We start from the raw sequence: 14438 nt of genomic DNA on the forward strand, positions 1-14438 counted from the left end.
AATTCTTTCCCACCTGAAGAACTGCGTGAAGGCTGAAGACTATTTGTAGTATTATACTGTAACCACCACTTTAAGTAATTATTTACTAACCGAGAATTCTTCGAAGTCAAACAGATAAAATAGCTCACTAATCAACATTCTCAGTTCTCAGCAGTTAAAAAAAAAAAAAAAAGACACGAAATTAAAACACGTTTGACATGAAAATATCAAAAGACTCATATTCTTAGGCTGGCCTGAGTCTTCATCACAAACCATGCTAAAATTAGTTGATGAGTGGTTGTCATTAAAATAGCTTTAAAAAAAAAATGCACTTTTGATAACAAGGTCTTACTCAGACCTTACGCTTGTTTGAAAGAGAATTTCAACATCAACCAGTTTCTACTGAAAATACATTTCCGTCAGTGACATTTAAGATGAGAGCACCATCGGAGCCAGGTCCTTTCGACTGCAAAGGTCGGGACACTTCTTCCTGAGAGGCTGCTGTGCTCTCTACTGAAGTCCTTCCGGACCGCGGCTCACATCTCAGTCAGGTGCAGCATCTTTGAGCCTTACCTTCAGGTAGGATCCATAATATTTGGTTACGTAGGGACTGTCGCACTGACTCAGCACTGTGATTTCCTGCTGAATGTCCTCGATCTCGTCTTCTGCCTCCTCCAGGTCAATGATTTTTATGGCGACCACTTTCTGAGTCCGATTGTCAATGCCTTTGAACACCTCACCGAAGGAGCCCTTCCCGATTTTCTCCAGTTTGGTAAAAAGCTCTTCAGGATCTGCTTTTAGGTTCTGCAGGAGAGAAGGAAAAGGGTGACTTCAGTAACTCACAGGGGTATTGACAACGGCTAGACCACGGTCTTTCCAGGTCAGATTCGTTTTCCTCACTTAAGGATCAGGCTGGTGGTAATCACGGGTCTTCACACTCAGGACACAAGCATTTCTCAACCTCACCTGCGTGTGCACACAGCAAAAGTGCAAACAGGAACAGTGACCCAGCTCTATTATAGAAGTGAGGAAGACTCCAGCTTTTATATAAAGAAAACAAGTATCAAATCACTTATCTGAGCATGATATATGGATTTATTAATAAATCACTCGCGTCTAAGCAAAAATTCTACTTTTCTCCCTAAACGCAGCCCCCCAATTTCCTTAATTTGGGTAGGTATATACTGAAACATAGGTTAACCAGCAACATCATGTAACAGAGAAAAAGATACACCCTAGCCTGTTTCAGAGCAGGTCGTGTCCAGCAAACACAGCCCCAAGCATCTGCACTTAACTGCAGCTGCCTTGGCCTAAATATTTAACCGGATCCCAGGAAACAATAAGGAACTGTTTTCTTTTATCAGGTAAACGTCATACCCTTGAAATGGCTTCTAAAGGCTCGTAACCACAAACCTGAATAGCGGAAAGACACATACCACCTACACCTCGTAAGGTTTAGCTCTAAATTCTCCAGCACACACCCTAACGAGCTCCCTTGACCAGAGAGAAGGGTGAGCAGCTGAGTTCTCCGTGGGCAGCACCTGTCACCCCCCAGGAGGGAGTGAGAGGTGGTGCTGACAACTTGGGAGAGCCAGGGATCCTTCCCATCTTAACCCCGAGGAGCTGCTCAGACTACACCCTACAGAAATGCCTTTCCTGTGAAGCAGTGGGGAGGAGGGCTGAAAGGAGCAAGAACAAAGGACCTGGAAGACAGACCCACAAAAAGGGGTCAGACACAGAGCTGGCAGTGTGGGTGGCTCTGCATTAACCGGGCCTTGCGGACTCACCGGACTCAATTGCTGGCTGATGCCTCCTCCCCTGACCTGGACAAGCCTGTAGACTGTTACAACCGTGCCTCCAGCTTTGAAACATCCCCTCCCCGAGGCCAGGGCCCCTCCTGCACTGCGCCTGCTGCTCCCCTCAAACCCCGGCTGGCATTGGGATTTCCTGCGACACTGGGCTAGGTTAAGCCTGCGATCCTGCAGCTGCACCTCCATCGGCCCCTCAGGAGGCCTGGGCTGGCTGCCGGCGGGGAGAACCCAGGCCTGGGTCACCCAGCCAGCCAACTACAGGCACAGGGAGGGACGCCCAGTGTCCTCGCTGCCCAACCTGGGCCAGGCCAGCAGCTCTCCCGCCGACCACGAGTGGCGAGCAAGCCCTGTGCAAAAGCCCCAGGTCAACCTGAGGAATCGGGAGAAACACTAAATCACTATTTGTTTCAGGCACTAAGTTCTGGGGTGATATGTCACCCTACTGATAACAGAAATCAACAGAGATCGCTGACCACTGCCAGACAAAAGTGTCCACTCCTGAGGACAGGGTCCAGACAGACAGACTTTCTGTACTCAGGAGAGGAGTGTGTCATGTCAATAAACTGCCCCTTTCCCTTGTGCTGGGTTTAAAACCACTTAGGAAAAAACAGCTGTTTTTACTACTGCCTTGACCCTCCTCCCTGAGGCCCTTTCCCGAGCATCTGCACCCATGAAGCCAGTACAGGTTTTCTGCCTCGCACCTGCTCAAGTATGGTGCAGCATTCCACCCTCTGCCATTGGGCCACCAGCTATAAATCCAACTAAAATCCACCCCTGGCAAGAAGGGAGCCACAGACTTCCCTGGTGGTGCAGCAGACGGGAACCCACCTGCTAATCCAGGGGACTCAGGCTCCATCTCTGGCCTGGGAAGCTCCCGCCTGCCCCAGAGCAACTAAGCCTGTGGGCCACAACTACTGAGGCTGCGCTTGACACCCCTTGAGCCACCACTACTGAGCCTGCACACCACAACTGCTGAAGCCCGTGAGCTTGGAGCCTGTGCTTCGCAATGAGGGAAGCCACCGCAACTGAAAAGCCGGTGCACGGCAAAGCAAGAGTAGCCCCCGCCTCTTGCCACAACTAGAGAAAGCCTGAGTGCAGCAACGAAGACCCAGTGCAACCGGAAAATAAATACATTGGTAAAAAGGAGAAGGGAGCCATCTGTCAAGATGGAGACGGCAGAGCCCTGAACAATCAAGGGTCCCCGCCCTTCGGCAGTTGTTGCACAAAACCGTCACCAAGCGCTGCAGCTCGTGCAGTGCGCTCAGAAAATCAAAGCCAGAGATGACCTAGTGCACAAAGGAACGTCAAGATTCTGCCGCCAGAATCCCCTCTCCGAAGACAGGAGATCTCCTGGGAAGGAGGGGCATCATCCTGCCTACCATCTTGATATTTCAGAGAGGTCTAAGCTGAACCAAGCGCTGGTCATCACCCGAGGTTAGAAAGAAAGGCCTGCTCTTCACCCCACCCGTCCCCCACGTGCCTGAAAGGCAACCAGCTTCTGAGCAGGAGTCAGACACACAAAGGCTTGGTCTTCTCTGAGCAGGGAAAGCCAGGACCCTTCCCCACCCTTCCCCTCTCCTAGGGCAACGAGTTGGGGGACTTGGGCAGAGACTAGGGGCGGGAGCGGGGGTTCAGTGTTGCCTGCACAGCCTGCTCTTCAGGTTCCAGACCAGTCACTCAAGAACATCACTTCGATGCCCAGTGGAACTTCCCCAGTCCTGCAGCTGAGCCAGGAGATCATTACTCCATGGCCGAGGGGGGGTAAGTCTCACAAATTCGCTCGCTAACCTATGTGATCCCACTAAACTAACTGCCCCCTGGGTTTGTGTTTCCCTCTCTGAGGGAAGGACTGGAGAGAGAAATAACAGAAAAAGGAGCACCTCTCCAGATTACATGCACCTAAGAGCAGGGATCTGGTACCCACCAACCAAGGGATGCGTCTGTAAGAGACAGCACTCCCATACTGACGTCTCCTCTGCTCGCACCTCTCCACATCCCTCAAAACCTTCCCCACCTGGGTCAGGAAACAGCCCAAGATCCTACCTGGGGGAGCCTGGAGGTTAAGTGAAAACTTTCAGGAGATGACAGTAGCTTATCCTAATTCTTATGGCTTCAGTTTTTTCCATCACCCTCCTCACCACGGCAACTCCAAGCCATCTGCCTCTGGAAACTTTGGTCAGTGAAATTCTAAGCCTTTCTACCCACTCATACTTTGTCTTGTTTAACTTCAAAATTTAGGAAAAATCAGGGCATTCATTACATGTCCTAAGGTCAGGATCCTTGAAACCAACCAAAATATGGAGACGTTGCGGCTCCCCTGGGGTAGGGGGTCCAGGCACAGGTCTGGGCTCTGCAAAGGCTCCCAAGGTCCCTCCCCCACTGAGCTCAGGAAAGCCTGGCTCAAGATCATGAAGAGCCAAAACCAAGGGAACATGCCCAGGCAATCTGGGATCACCAGTTCCGCAAACGTTTCTCACTAACTATGATACGAAAGTGCCAGGGCTACTGGCTACCCCAAAGCCTGGGATCTCCCGAAAGCCAGACGGGAACAGGAATGAGCGCAGAAGTGGCTGTCACCGTGCAGGCGGCACAGGGAGGGGTCCGGTCCCTGAACCCTGAGGAAGGATTCTGATCCCCCTGAGAAAAGAAACCCCAGGGTGCGATGCCTGCTCCCCAACCCCCCACCAGAGAGCCCCACTGGAACTCTGGCCTCTACGGTCATTCAGCCCATTTCATGATCCATCGAGAGAACTCATTAAAATACTTCTGCGATGACTTAAGTATTTTATATTTTTAAACCTGAACAGCTATTACTGTGTTCTTTTGATCACTTCTGGCAAGGAAAAACTGCATCTGGCATCACTAATCAACCTTCAAAGGCCCTCAGCTTCAAACATACTACTTGTACAATTGTGCACACGGCACCACTCTGGGCTGAAGCCAAAACCCAGGAAAAGAAAAAGGAACGGTCCAGGTTTGCTGCGCTCTAATACCCGCTCCTTATCACATCACCATCCCCGAAGCAACAGAGAGGGCAGCGGGGTTCGGCTGGGTCTGGACTAGGCGGGCCCCTTCCTTCTTCTGAACTTGGTAAGCATCCCGAGGGAAGGACAGAACTCTCCTCCTGGAGCCCAAGTTGGCCTCAGAACCCCGCTCTCCCCACCTCCCCAAGGCAGCCAGGCAGGTGCTATAGGTGGGCCATTTCCCACGACCTCATCTTCCCATGTCGGTTTCTCCAACATTATTAGCAATGTTACCGTCTGTTATTCCCAAAGCTGGAAACCCCTGCCCTGCAATTCCTGTCTTATGCCCACCGACCAAAACTGTCTCTGCGTGCGGCCCCTCAACCACGCCAGGCTCACCCACAGCGGCTACACCCCTAGACCCCCCTGCACACCCTGCTGCCAGAGCTCAGCTTCCTCGCAGCTCACGGTTTTTCCTTCACTGCTTAAACCAGTGGGGACAGCACACCATCTCAAGGCTGAAGTCACACACTCGCCATGAAGCTGAAGCCCACAGCCCCTTCCCACCCCCACTGCCTGCTGCTCCCCCAACTGACCCTCCAGCCTCCCAACTTCTCAACACCGTCTGCGAGCACCCAGGCCTACAGGCTGTACTCATGACTCTGTGGATAGAGATTCTACAGGGGCAGAACGAGTGAGGGTCAAGTCCGGGGCTTCCTCATCCAGACTGGGTGATTCTACTAGAATTCTTGGTCCTTTCTACACCTGGTTCCTTGTGCCCTCAAAGAGGCTGCTATGTCTCCCCTGTTACAGCTGAAAAGTTCCCGTCTGCTGATGCGAACCCGGAGCCTGGCCCCAGGGCTCCTTTTTGCCAGGGCACGTGCTTCATGACACTGGTTGAAAACCGTATTCACAACATTTTACATAGTATTTTCCCCCTTGAGACTACAATTGCCACTTAAGAACGTTATCTTGTGATCCTGCCAACCTAACCCAGCAAAGAGATGAGCAGCACGGGAACCTGACACCGAAGCCCCATTTAAAAAAAAAAAAAAAAGGCAAAATCAAGGGCTTCCCTGGTGGTCCAGTGGTTAAGAATCCACCTTGCAATTCAGGGGAGGTGAGTTCCATCCCTGGTTGGTCCAGGAAGATCCCACATGCCTTGGAGCAACTGAGCCCACACACGGCAACTGCTGAAGCCCTCGGGCCTAGGGCCCCTGCTGGGCAGTAAGAGAAGTCAGGCAATGAGAAGCCTTCGAACTGCAACAAAGAGGAGCTCCTGTGTGCCACAACAAGAAAAAACCCCGTGAGCAGCAACGAAGACGCCCACAGGCAAAAAATAAATGAGTCAATCTTAAAAAATAATAATACATCACAATAAAAATTAAAAAAAAAAAACAGCCAAAGTTCAGCTCATAATGAAGAGGAGACAAGGAAAACCTTGCAGCTATGGCCTAAAACATAACAAGGTCCTGGGCACACCAGATGCTCGGCTCTGATTCTCCAAAGCATCCTTTAGGGCAGCAGCTGGACAAGACCTGCAGAGAAAAGACACTAGATACACCCCCGCTCCTACCCCAGAGAAACTACCAAACACAGAGATTCAATGCAGTCCTTCTGAGTGCTTAAATCATCTGCCAGAAATCCAGGCTTCCAGGTAGCCACAGGTACCTGCATTCTAAGCAACCCAAGTTCAGGTCTCAGCTCTACCACACTACCAGCAAGTCATGGAAACACCCCGCCAGCTTCCACATACGTACATCCTTACTGCCTAGGATGCCGAGAGGATAAAATCAGAACCTAGAACCTAAGGAAAGCTCCCTGAATGGTATCTGCTTGAACACTCCTTAGTAAACAGAAACCATTTTGGCTGTTACGGTTGCTTTTGTGTGTACTTAACACCGAGCTATTCTTTCTGACATCACTTGGTCAAGACTGAGCAGCTTCTTCAGTTCAGTTCAGTTCAGTCGCATTCGACTCTTTGCGACCCCATGAATCGCAGCACGCCAGGCCTCCCTGTCCATCACCATCTGCCGGAGTTCACTCAGACTCACGTCCATTGAGTCAGTGATGCCATCCAGCCATCTCAACCTCTGTCGTCCCCTTCTCTTCCTGCCCGCAATCCCTCCCAGCATCAGAGTCTTTTCCAATGAGTCAACTCTTCCCATGAAGTGTCCGAAGTACTGGAGCTTCAGCTTTAGCTTTTTTCCTTCCAAAAAAATCCCAGGGCTGATCTCCTTGCAGTCCAAGGGACCCTCAAGAGTCTTCTCCAACACCACAGTTCAAAAGCATCAATTCTTCGGCGCTCAGCCTTCTTCACAGTCCAATTCTCACATCCATACATGACCACAGGAAAAACCATAGCCTTGACTACACGGACCTTAGCAAAGTAATGTCTCTGCTTTTGAATATATTATCTAGGTTGGTCATAACTTTTCTTCCAAGGAGTAAGTGTCTTTTAATTTCATGGCTGCAGTCAGCATCTGCAGTGATTTTGGAACCCAAAAAAATAAAGTCTGACCCTGTTTCTACTGTTTCCCCATCTATTTCCCATGAAGTGATGAGACCGGATGCCATGATCTTCGGTTTCTGAATGTTGAGCTTTAAGCCAACTTTTTCACTCTCCTCTTTCACTTTCATCAAGAGACTTTTTAGCTCCTCTTCACTTTCTGCCATAAGGTGGTATCATCTGCATATCTGAGGTTATTGATATTTCTCCTGGCAATCTTGATTCCAGCTTGTGCTTCTTCCAGTCCAGCGTTTCTCATGATGTATTCTGCATAGAAGTTAAATAAGCAGGGTGACAATATACAGCCTTGACGTACTCCTTTTCCTATTTGGAACCAGTCTGTTGTTCCATGTCCAGTTCTAACTGTTGCTTTCCTATTTGGAACCAGTCTGTTGTTGCATGTCCAGTTCTAACTGACCTGCATACAGATTTCTCAAGAGGCAGCTTAGGTGGTCTTGGATTCCCATCTCTTTCAGAATTTTCCACAGTTGATTGTGATCCACACAGTCAAAGGCTTTGGCATAGTCAAGAAAGCAGAAATAGATGTTTTTCTGGAACTCTCTTGCTTTTTCCATGATCCAGCGGATGCTGGCAATTTGATCTCTGGTTCCTCTGCCTTTTCTAAAACCAGCTTGAACATCTGGAAGTTCACGGTTCACGTATTGTTGAAGTCCGGCTTGGAGAATTTTCAGCATTACTTTACTAGCGTGTGAGATGAGTGCAATTGTGCAGTAGTTTGAGCATTCTTTGGCATTGCCTTTCTTTGGAATTGGAATGAAAACTAACCTTTTCCAGTCCTGTGGCCACTGCTGACTTTTCCAAATTTGCTGGCATATTGAGTGTAGCACTTTCACAGCATCATCTTTCAGGATTCGAAACAACTCAACTGGAATTCCATCACCTCCACCAGCTTTGTTCGTAGTGATGCTTTCTAAGGCCCACTTGACTTCACATTCCAAGATGTCTGGCTCTAGATGAGTGATCACATCATCATGATTATCTGGGTCGTGAAGATCTTTTCTGTACAGTTCTTCTGTGTACTCTTGCCACCTCTTCTTAATATCTTCTGCTTCTGTTAGGTCCAGACCATTTCACGAGACTCACAAACCGGCATACCCTCCATGGCACGATCCTAAAATCAGCTAAAATCCCCTTTCCTCCCTTAGGAAGGGGACAAGGAGAATTCTAGGAGGCCTGAGTGGACATCCTCAGAGAGAGAGAAGGAAACAGCTGTGAACTCCCAAGTACAGAGGCCACCCTGGGGTGCACTAGCCACCGAGGCCAGAGGGCCCTGTGGCCTGGGTGGTGTTCTAACAAGAGGGTCCAGGGCGGATGCTGAGCCGCCCGGGCAATGACACCTCCCCACCCCCAGTATGAGGCTCTCAGGGCTAAGAAAGGATGCTGCTGCTGCTGCTGCTGCTAAGTTGCTTCAGTCGTGTCTGACTCTGCAACCCCATAGACAGCAGCCCATCAGGCTCCTCTGTCCCTGGGATTCTCCAGGCAAGAATACTAGAGTGGGTTGCCATTTCCTTGTCCAATGCATGCATGCATGCTAAGTCACTTCAGTCATGTCCGACTCTGTGGGACCCTATGGACAGCAGCCCACCAGGCTCCTCCATCCACAGGATTCTCCAGGCAAGAACACTGGGGTGGGCTGCCATTTCCTTCCCCTGGGAGCTATAAATAAGCAAAAGATGGTGCCTATGAGAACCTTCCAAGCCTTCATAAACCTCCCTTTTAAACTTGCCGATAATGGTGACTATTAGATCCCTTAAAATAGAGAAAAGGACTTCCCTGGTGGTACAGCTGATAGGAATCCACCTGCCAGTGCTGGGGACACAGGCTCAATCCCTGCCCCCAGGAAGAATCCACGTGCCGAGAGGCTACTAAAACCCTTGTGCCACAACTACAGAGTCCAAGAGCCTAGAAGCCACTGCGAGGAGGAGCAGGTGCGCCACATGTGAGAGGAGCCCCTGCTCGCTGCAACTAGAGGAAGCCCTCAGACAGCAGTGAAGACCAGCACAACCAAAAATAAATTCGAAAAAAGATGGGTCCGCTCTGCATCAGCAGCCTCAGGAGAAGGGGCTCAAGCTAGATGAGCAGAAGGGATTTTAAGTGGTAAAAGGAACACAGGCCCAAGTTCACGGAGAATTACAGCAAAGAAGGCAAGATGCAAAAGGCAGAGGCTTGGGACACGCAGACACCCCACACAAACACATACTTTTGGTCTCTGTAACAGGAATCCTGTTAATCGTTTCTGAGCAGAAACCCCAATCTAAGAAATCTTGCAGAACAATCTGTAGAAGGTTTGAAAGCATAAGGCCGCTGCATGCTGACAGCCATAACTGAGCTGGAATCCTGGCTCCCCAGGTCACAAAGCAGGTGCGGTCTCAGACCTGGCCTGGGTGGAACGAACCCTGAGAAAGACGACTGCCATTTCTGCAAGCCCCTCCATTTCCAAATGCGCCCCTGGAAGGAGAGGTTATCTCTGCCTTATGGTGGCTACGGGATCTGCCCCAGGACACAGGGCCTGTGACAAACCCTGAAACGGAACTCGGGGCCGTCTGACTCCAAAGAGTGAGCACGCTGATAACTGTCTTCCAAGCTCTGGCAGCAGATCGCGATAGAAAGAGCACAAGATTAAGACTGAAAAGACCTGGGTTTCCCTCCTGCAGTAACGCACTGCTGTGTGACCTTGAGCAAGGTCTTAACTTCTGGGTAAAATGGGAACAACAATGCCTGAGTGTTTATTGAACTCACAGGTGCGGCAGAGGATCAAATCCAACCAAGTGCAGAGGGGAAAGCGAGGCCCACCGCAAACCCTTTTGCAGAGCGCAGGTGACGGCTGTTACCTTGCAGGGCGGGCGCCGGCTCTCAGCAAGCACAGCTAAGGCGAGTGAGGTCAGTTTTAAACCAGCACTCGGCTTTGGAGACATTTTAGAAATCACTATAAAACACTGACCCAGCAAACACTGGATGGCATCACCGACTCATGGACATGAGTTTGAGTAGGTTCCGGGAGTTGGTGACAGACAGGGAGGCCTGGCGTGCTGCAGTCCGTGGAGTCAAAGAGTTGGACGCGACTGAACTGAAAACACCGGCCCAAACACAGAGGACAAACCATGCACAAAACATGGCCTCGACGAGATAAAAAATTATTGTCTTAAAGTATGGCTTAACTCCATATTCCCACTTTTTTAAAAACCACAAATTATTCTTCCCATGAATATTTTTAAAGCTAATTAGAACAAAGACTCCTGAAAACTTGCCTCATCCGTTTAATCTAACCACTACATTTCAGGAGGCTTTCTGGACTCAAAAGTATACTTGGGCCATTTGTCTCATCAAGCCTATTGACCCTACAACAGGGTTTCCCTCCTAACAAGCTCAAGTGAAGTGAAGTGAAGTTGCTCAGTTGTGTCCAACTCTTTGCGACCCCGTGGACTGTAGCCTACCAGGCTTCTCTGTCCATGGGATTCTCCAGGCAAGAATACTGGAGTGGGTTACCATTTCCTCCTCCAGGGGATCTTCCCGACCCAGGGATCGAACCCGGGTCTCCCACATTGGAGGCAGACGCTTTAACCTCTGAGCCACCAGGGAAGCAAACCTCACTCTATACCAGGGTCTTTCCCACACCTCGCCCACCTGAAAAATCAAGCTGCCTTCTCATAAAATACATACGGGAATATATATATACATACACATAAGGCCAATGCAAAGTTAATAAACTGAAAAAGCACCCCTCCCCTCAAAGCCAACTACTCTTTTTACGGGGATGTTCCCAGAAATCCTATAACCAGGAGTCTCTACAACCTTCAAACCCCATTCAACTCCAGGAGCAGAGGCACAAAGAAACTTGAGGCGGGGGGAACCCCTGCTTCTCCCTGGCTGGGGAAGCCCCTCCCACACTTCTAGGAAGGCGTCCAGCCACCAGACATGGGTCACGGCCACATGTCAATGCGCCCACCCCTACCCACCAGACATGGCTGGACACAAGCAGAACGGGGAACTTCGGGCTCCCTGTTCCAACCTGGAGAGGTCTCAGGGCAGGACTTTCTCTTTCAATCCTTGACGCTGCCTCAGGACCCGGGGAACCAGAGCAAAACTACCTCGGTTTCCTTCTCCATCAGCCCGCATCCCTCAAAGGCACCAGAGACATGATGGGCTGTCTCGGCCAGGAGGAAGAAGGAACCACCCGAAGAGTCTGCCGTCTCCTCTGCCTTGTCGGGAGGAACTCAGGGGCCAGGGGAGAGACTGCAACCCCGAGAGACCCACAGGGCATGGGGGACCCCACGGCGGGGAGTGGGGGCGGGCGCAGGGCCAGTGGTTCCCAGCACGGGCACAACCAGCCAGGACTGCCTGTGCACCGGGCCCACCAAGAAACCCCAATCCCTGGGGCAAGAGCCCCAGCCCCAGCATTATTTAACCTCCCTGTAACCCGCCCTGAAGATTTCACCGTGCAGCCAAGGTTGAGAGCAGGGGCCTGGCCCCAGAGGCCGCCTGCAGTCACAGGCCTGCAGAACTCCCCACAGCGTGCTCACCTGCTCTCCTCACAGCGCAGCAGGGGACGGGGGGCACCCCCACAGCTTGCGTGTCCAGTCTTTCCTCTCCAGCCCCTTCCTCTCCCGCCTGGCTGACCACCAAGGACACCCATTCGCCGTCTCTAGCCCCAAGTGTTTTACATTAACTAGTTGGCTGACTTAGAGTCTCCAAAATAAAAACCGTTGTTGTTGTTCAGTCGCTCGATTCTTTGCAACCCATGGACTGCAGCACGCCAGGCTTCCCTGTCCTTCACCAGCTCCTGGAGTTTGCTCAAACTCGTCCATTGAATCAGTAACCATTATTTACCAGATAGAGCTCTTTCAATAGCAGGTGGCTCCAATTAGCTCAGCATTAGCAGATTTCTATCCTCAGATGGTCTTTTAGAAGAAGTCTCACTCCGAGCTAACTGATGGGAGGCCATTTTTTCAGGGTGAGGCCTAAGTCCCAGGTTTGCATAGAAATGGGCTTCCCTGCGCAGCGCATCAAGCCCCCGGCACTCTGGGTGAGCTCCTCACAGCTGGTTTCCACATCGATCGCTGCCTCCAATGAGCAGCCCGTGTAGCCTCACACCCCAGCGCTTTGAGGCATGTGACACGCACTCCACAACCCCGTCAGTAAACCCACCTCCCCCACCTGTGTTTCCAGCCACCTGGACAAACACTCGACAAAATGTGACAAGAAAGAAAACTGAGACGGAGATGTTAAATGCATGAACTTATGTCTACACTTACATATCCAAATTACTAGAAATTCTCCTAAAACTCTTAATATTTAGGGAATCCTAGTAACAGCATTCTATTCTTTTATGTGGATGTTTAAGGTAGAAACGGCTCTAACAAAATGCAATTTTTAGAAAAGCATTAAAACTGAGGGGGGAAAAAAAGTGACTGCAAACACTCAAGTTACTTGTTTCAGGCAGGACGCACTCCTGGGGTGCGGGATGGGGGCGATCCAGGCTGGAAGCTGCCTGGAGAAGCCCTCTGCCATCACTCACTCAGGGCCAAGCTCTTTCTCAGCATGGACTGAACAATCTGGGTACGACCCCGCCAACTGCCTGCCCAGCGCCAAACGCTCCAAGACACTGTGCTGGACGCTCAGCGGGGTCACCTCCTTCGCAGCCCCTGCATCCCGAGGCCCGACTGCAGGATGAGCCAGGGGCTTGGGGCTGTAACTCGCCCTGGGTCACAAAGCTCAGGGAGAGCTCGGCACCCCAGAGTCTCCACGCAGGGACGTGTCACCCCCCCGGCCAGCTCCCCCAGCGGATGCTGGGTGCCCTTTTCTGCCGTGAGAGGCTCCCCAGCTGGAAGACAAAGGCTTGGGGTTTCTCTGAGGTGGCGAGTAGGCCCAGGTGTTGCAGGAAAGACCGAATTCAGGCTGGTTTCGTTTAAGCAAGCACTTGATGAAAGATACGCCATGTGTTCCAAATGAAATTATGTATATAGCTCATTGAGGAATGAACCCTGGCAGCTTCTTTATTAAACCAAAACACAAATAACAAGCCAGCCACTGAAAATACACTGACCAGTCCTGACACCGAGACACCCTGACAACCAGCTCTCGCTCCTGTTCCCAGGAGCTCCTCTCGCGAAGGAGCATGCTGAGCAGTTCTGCCATAGGCCTCGTCTGGGGGGCTGCCAGCCCACAAAGAAGGGACTTCGAGCCTCACACAGCGGAGGAACCTGGGGTGCAGAGGGCAGCTCACTCACACAAGGTAAGAAGCGTGGAGGAGGCTAGTCCTCACACGGGGCTCAGATAACAAGGTGCACGCACCAGTCCAGGCGAGAGCGACCCTCTGCCACCTCGGGGGGCTCCGAGCAGATCACGCGCCCACTGGTCCCCTCTCCTGCACAGAAGGGGCTCACGTCACACAGCCCACGGCCTGGCATGGAGGGGACCCTCATTGAGTGTCAGCAGAGAGGAGGCAGACGGGAGCCCTCTCCCCAGAGCAGAGACCTGGCTGGGCACCCTGGCTGCTCCGCCTCCCCAGCAGGTAGCACCCAGCTGCACAGATGCGGGCTTCGGGCAAGCAGCGCTGCTTCCCAGGTAGGAGACCCATGGACTGTAGCCCGCCGGGCTCCTCTGTCCGTGCGATTTCCCAGGCAAGAATACTGGAGAGGGTTGCCATTCCCTTCTCCAGGGGATCTTCTTGACCAGGGGATCGAACCCGGGTCTCCTGCATGGCAGGGGGATTCTTTACCGCCTGAGCCACCAGGGAAGCTCCAGGGACTGAGAGGGGAGATGCAAAATCGCCTGCATCTGATTCCCAGACCTGATGAGGGACCCTGGACAAGTCACCCAGCTGACCCGTACCTCAGTTTCCTCTTCTGTAAACGGGGGAGAAGAGCGCCTCCATTCAAGGCTGCGCAGGAGGGGGAGATGAGAGCTGATCTATGCGGAAGGACTAGGCGCCTCTTGTTCAGCCCAGTCCCGGGTTCAGCTCAAGGTCACAGTAGGCGGGCCCGCCCAGCCTCCAGCTGCCGCCCCGGGTTTCACCATCACGACAGACAGATTACTTGCTCTCCGTCACCCCTTATCAGTGTCACGGGTCCACAGGCAATCAGCAAGTGCCCACCGCTTCCAGAACCTCCACCCTGAGGATCACTGTGGACTTCAGGTTTCAGCAGAGACCAGCAT

The 14438-nt window shown here is 51.7% G+C and overlaps 1 protein-coding gene across 1 annotated transcript in view; it reads right to left on the reverse strand.

Moving 5' to 3' along the window:
• The window catches only part of STK24 (serine/threonine kinase 24), a 96615-nt gene that overhangs the window by 51994 nt on the left and 30183 nt on the right, over window positions 1-14438 (reverse strand). Inside the window, exon 2 of the mRNA XM_069601926.1 lies at window positions 553-783. Coding sequence (XP_069458027.1) covers window positions 553-783 — 231 coding nt within the window. The remainder of the gene's footprint in view (window positions 1-552; window positions 784-14438) is intronic.

The sequence above is a fragment of the Ovis canadensis genome, chromosome 10, assembly GCF_042477335.2.
Source record: "Ovis canadensis isolate MfBH-ARS-UI-01 breed Bighorn chromosome 10, ARS-UI_OviCan_v2, whole genome shotgun sequence".
NCBI classification, from domain to species: Eukaryota; Metazoa; Chordata; class Mammalia; order Artiodactyla; family Bovidae; genus Ovis; species Ovis canadensis.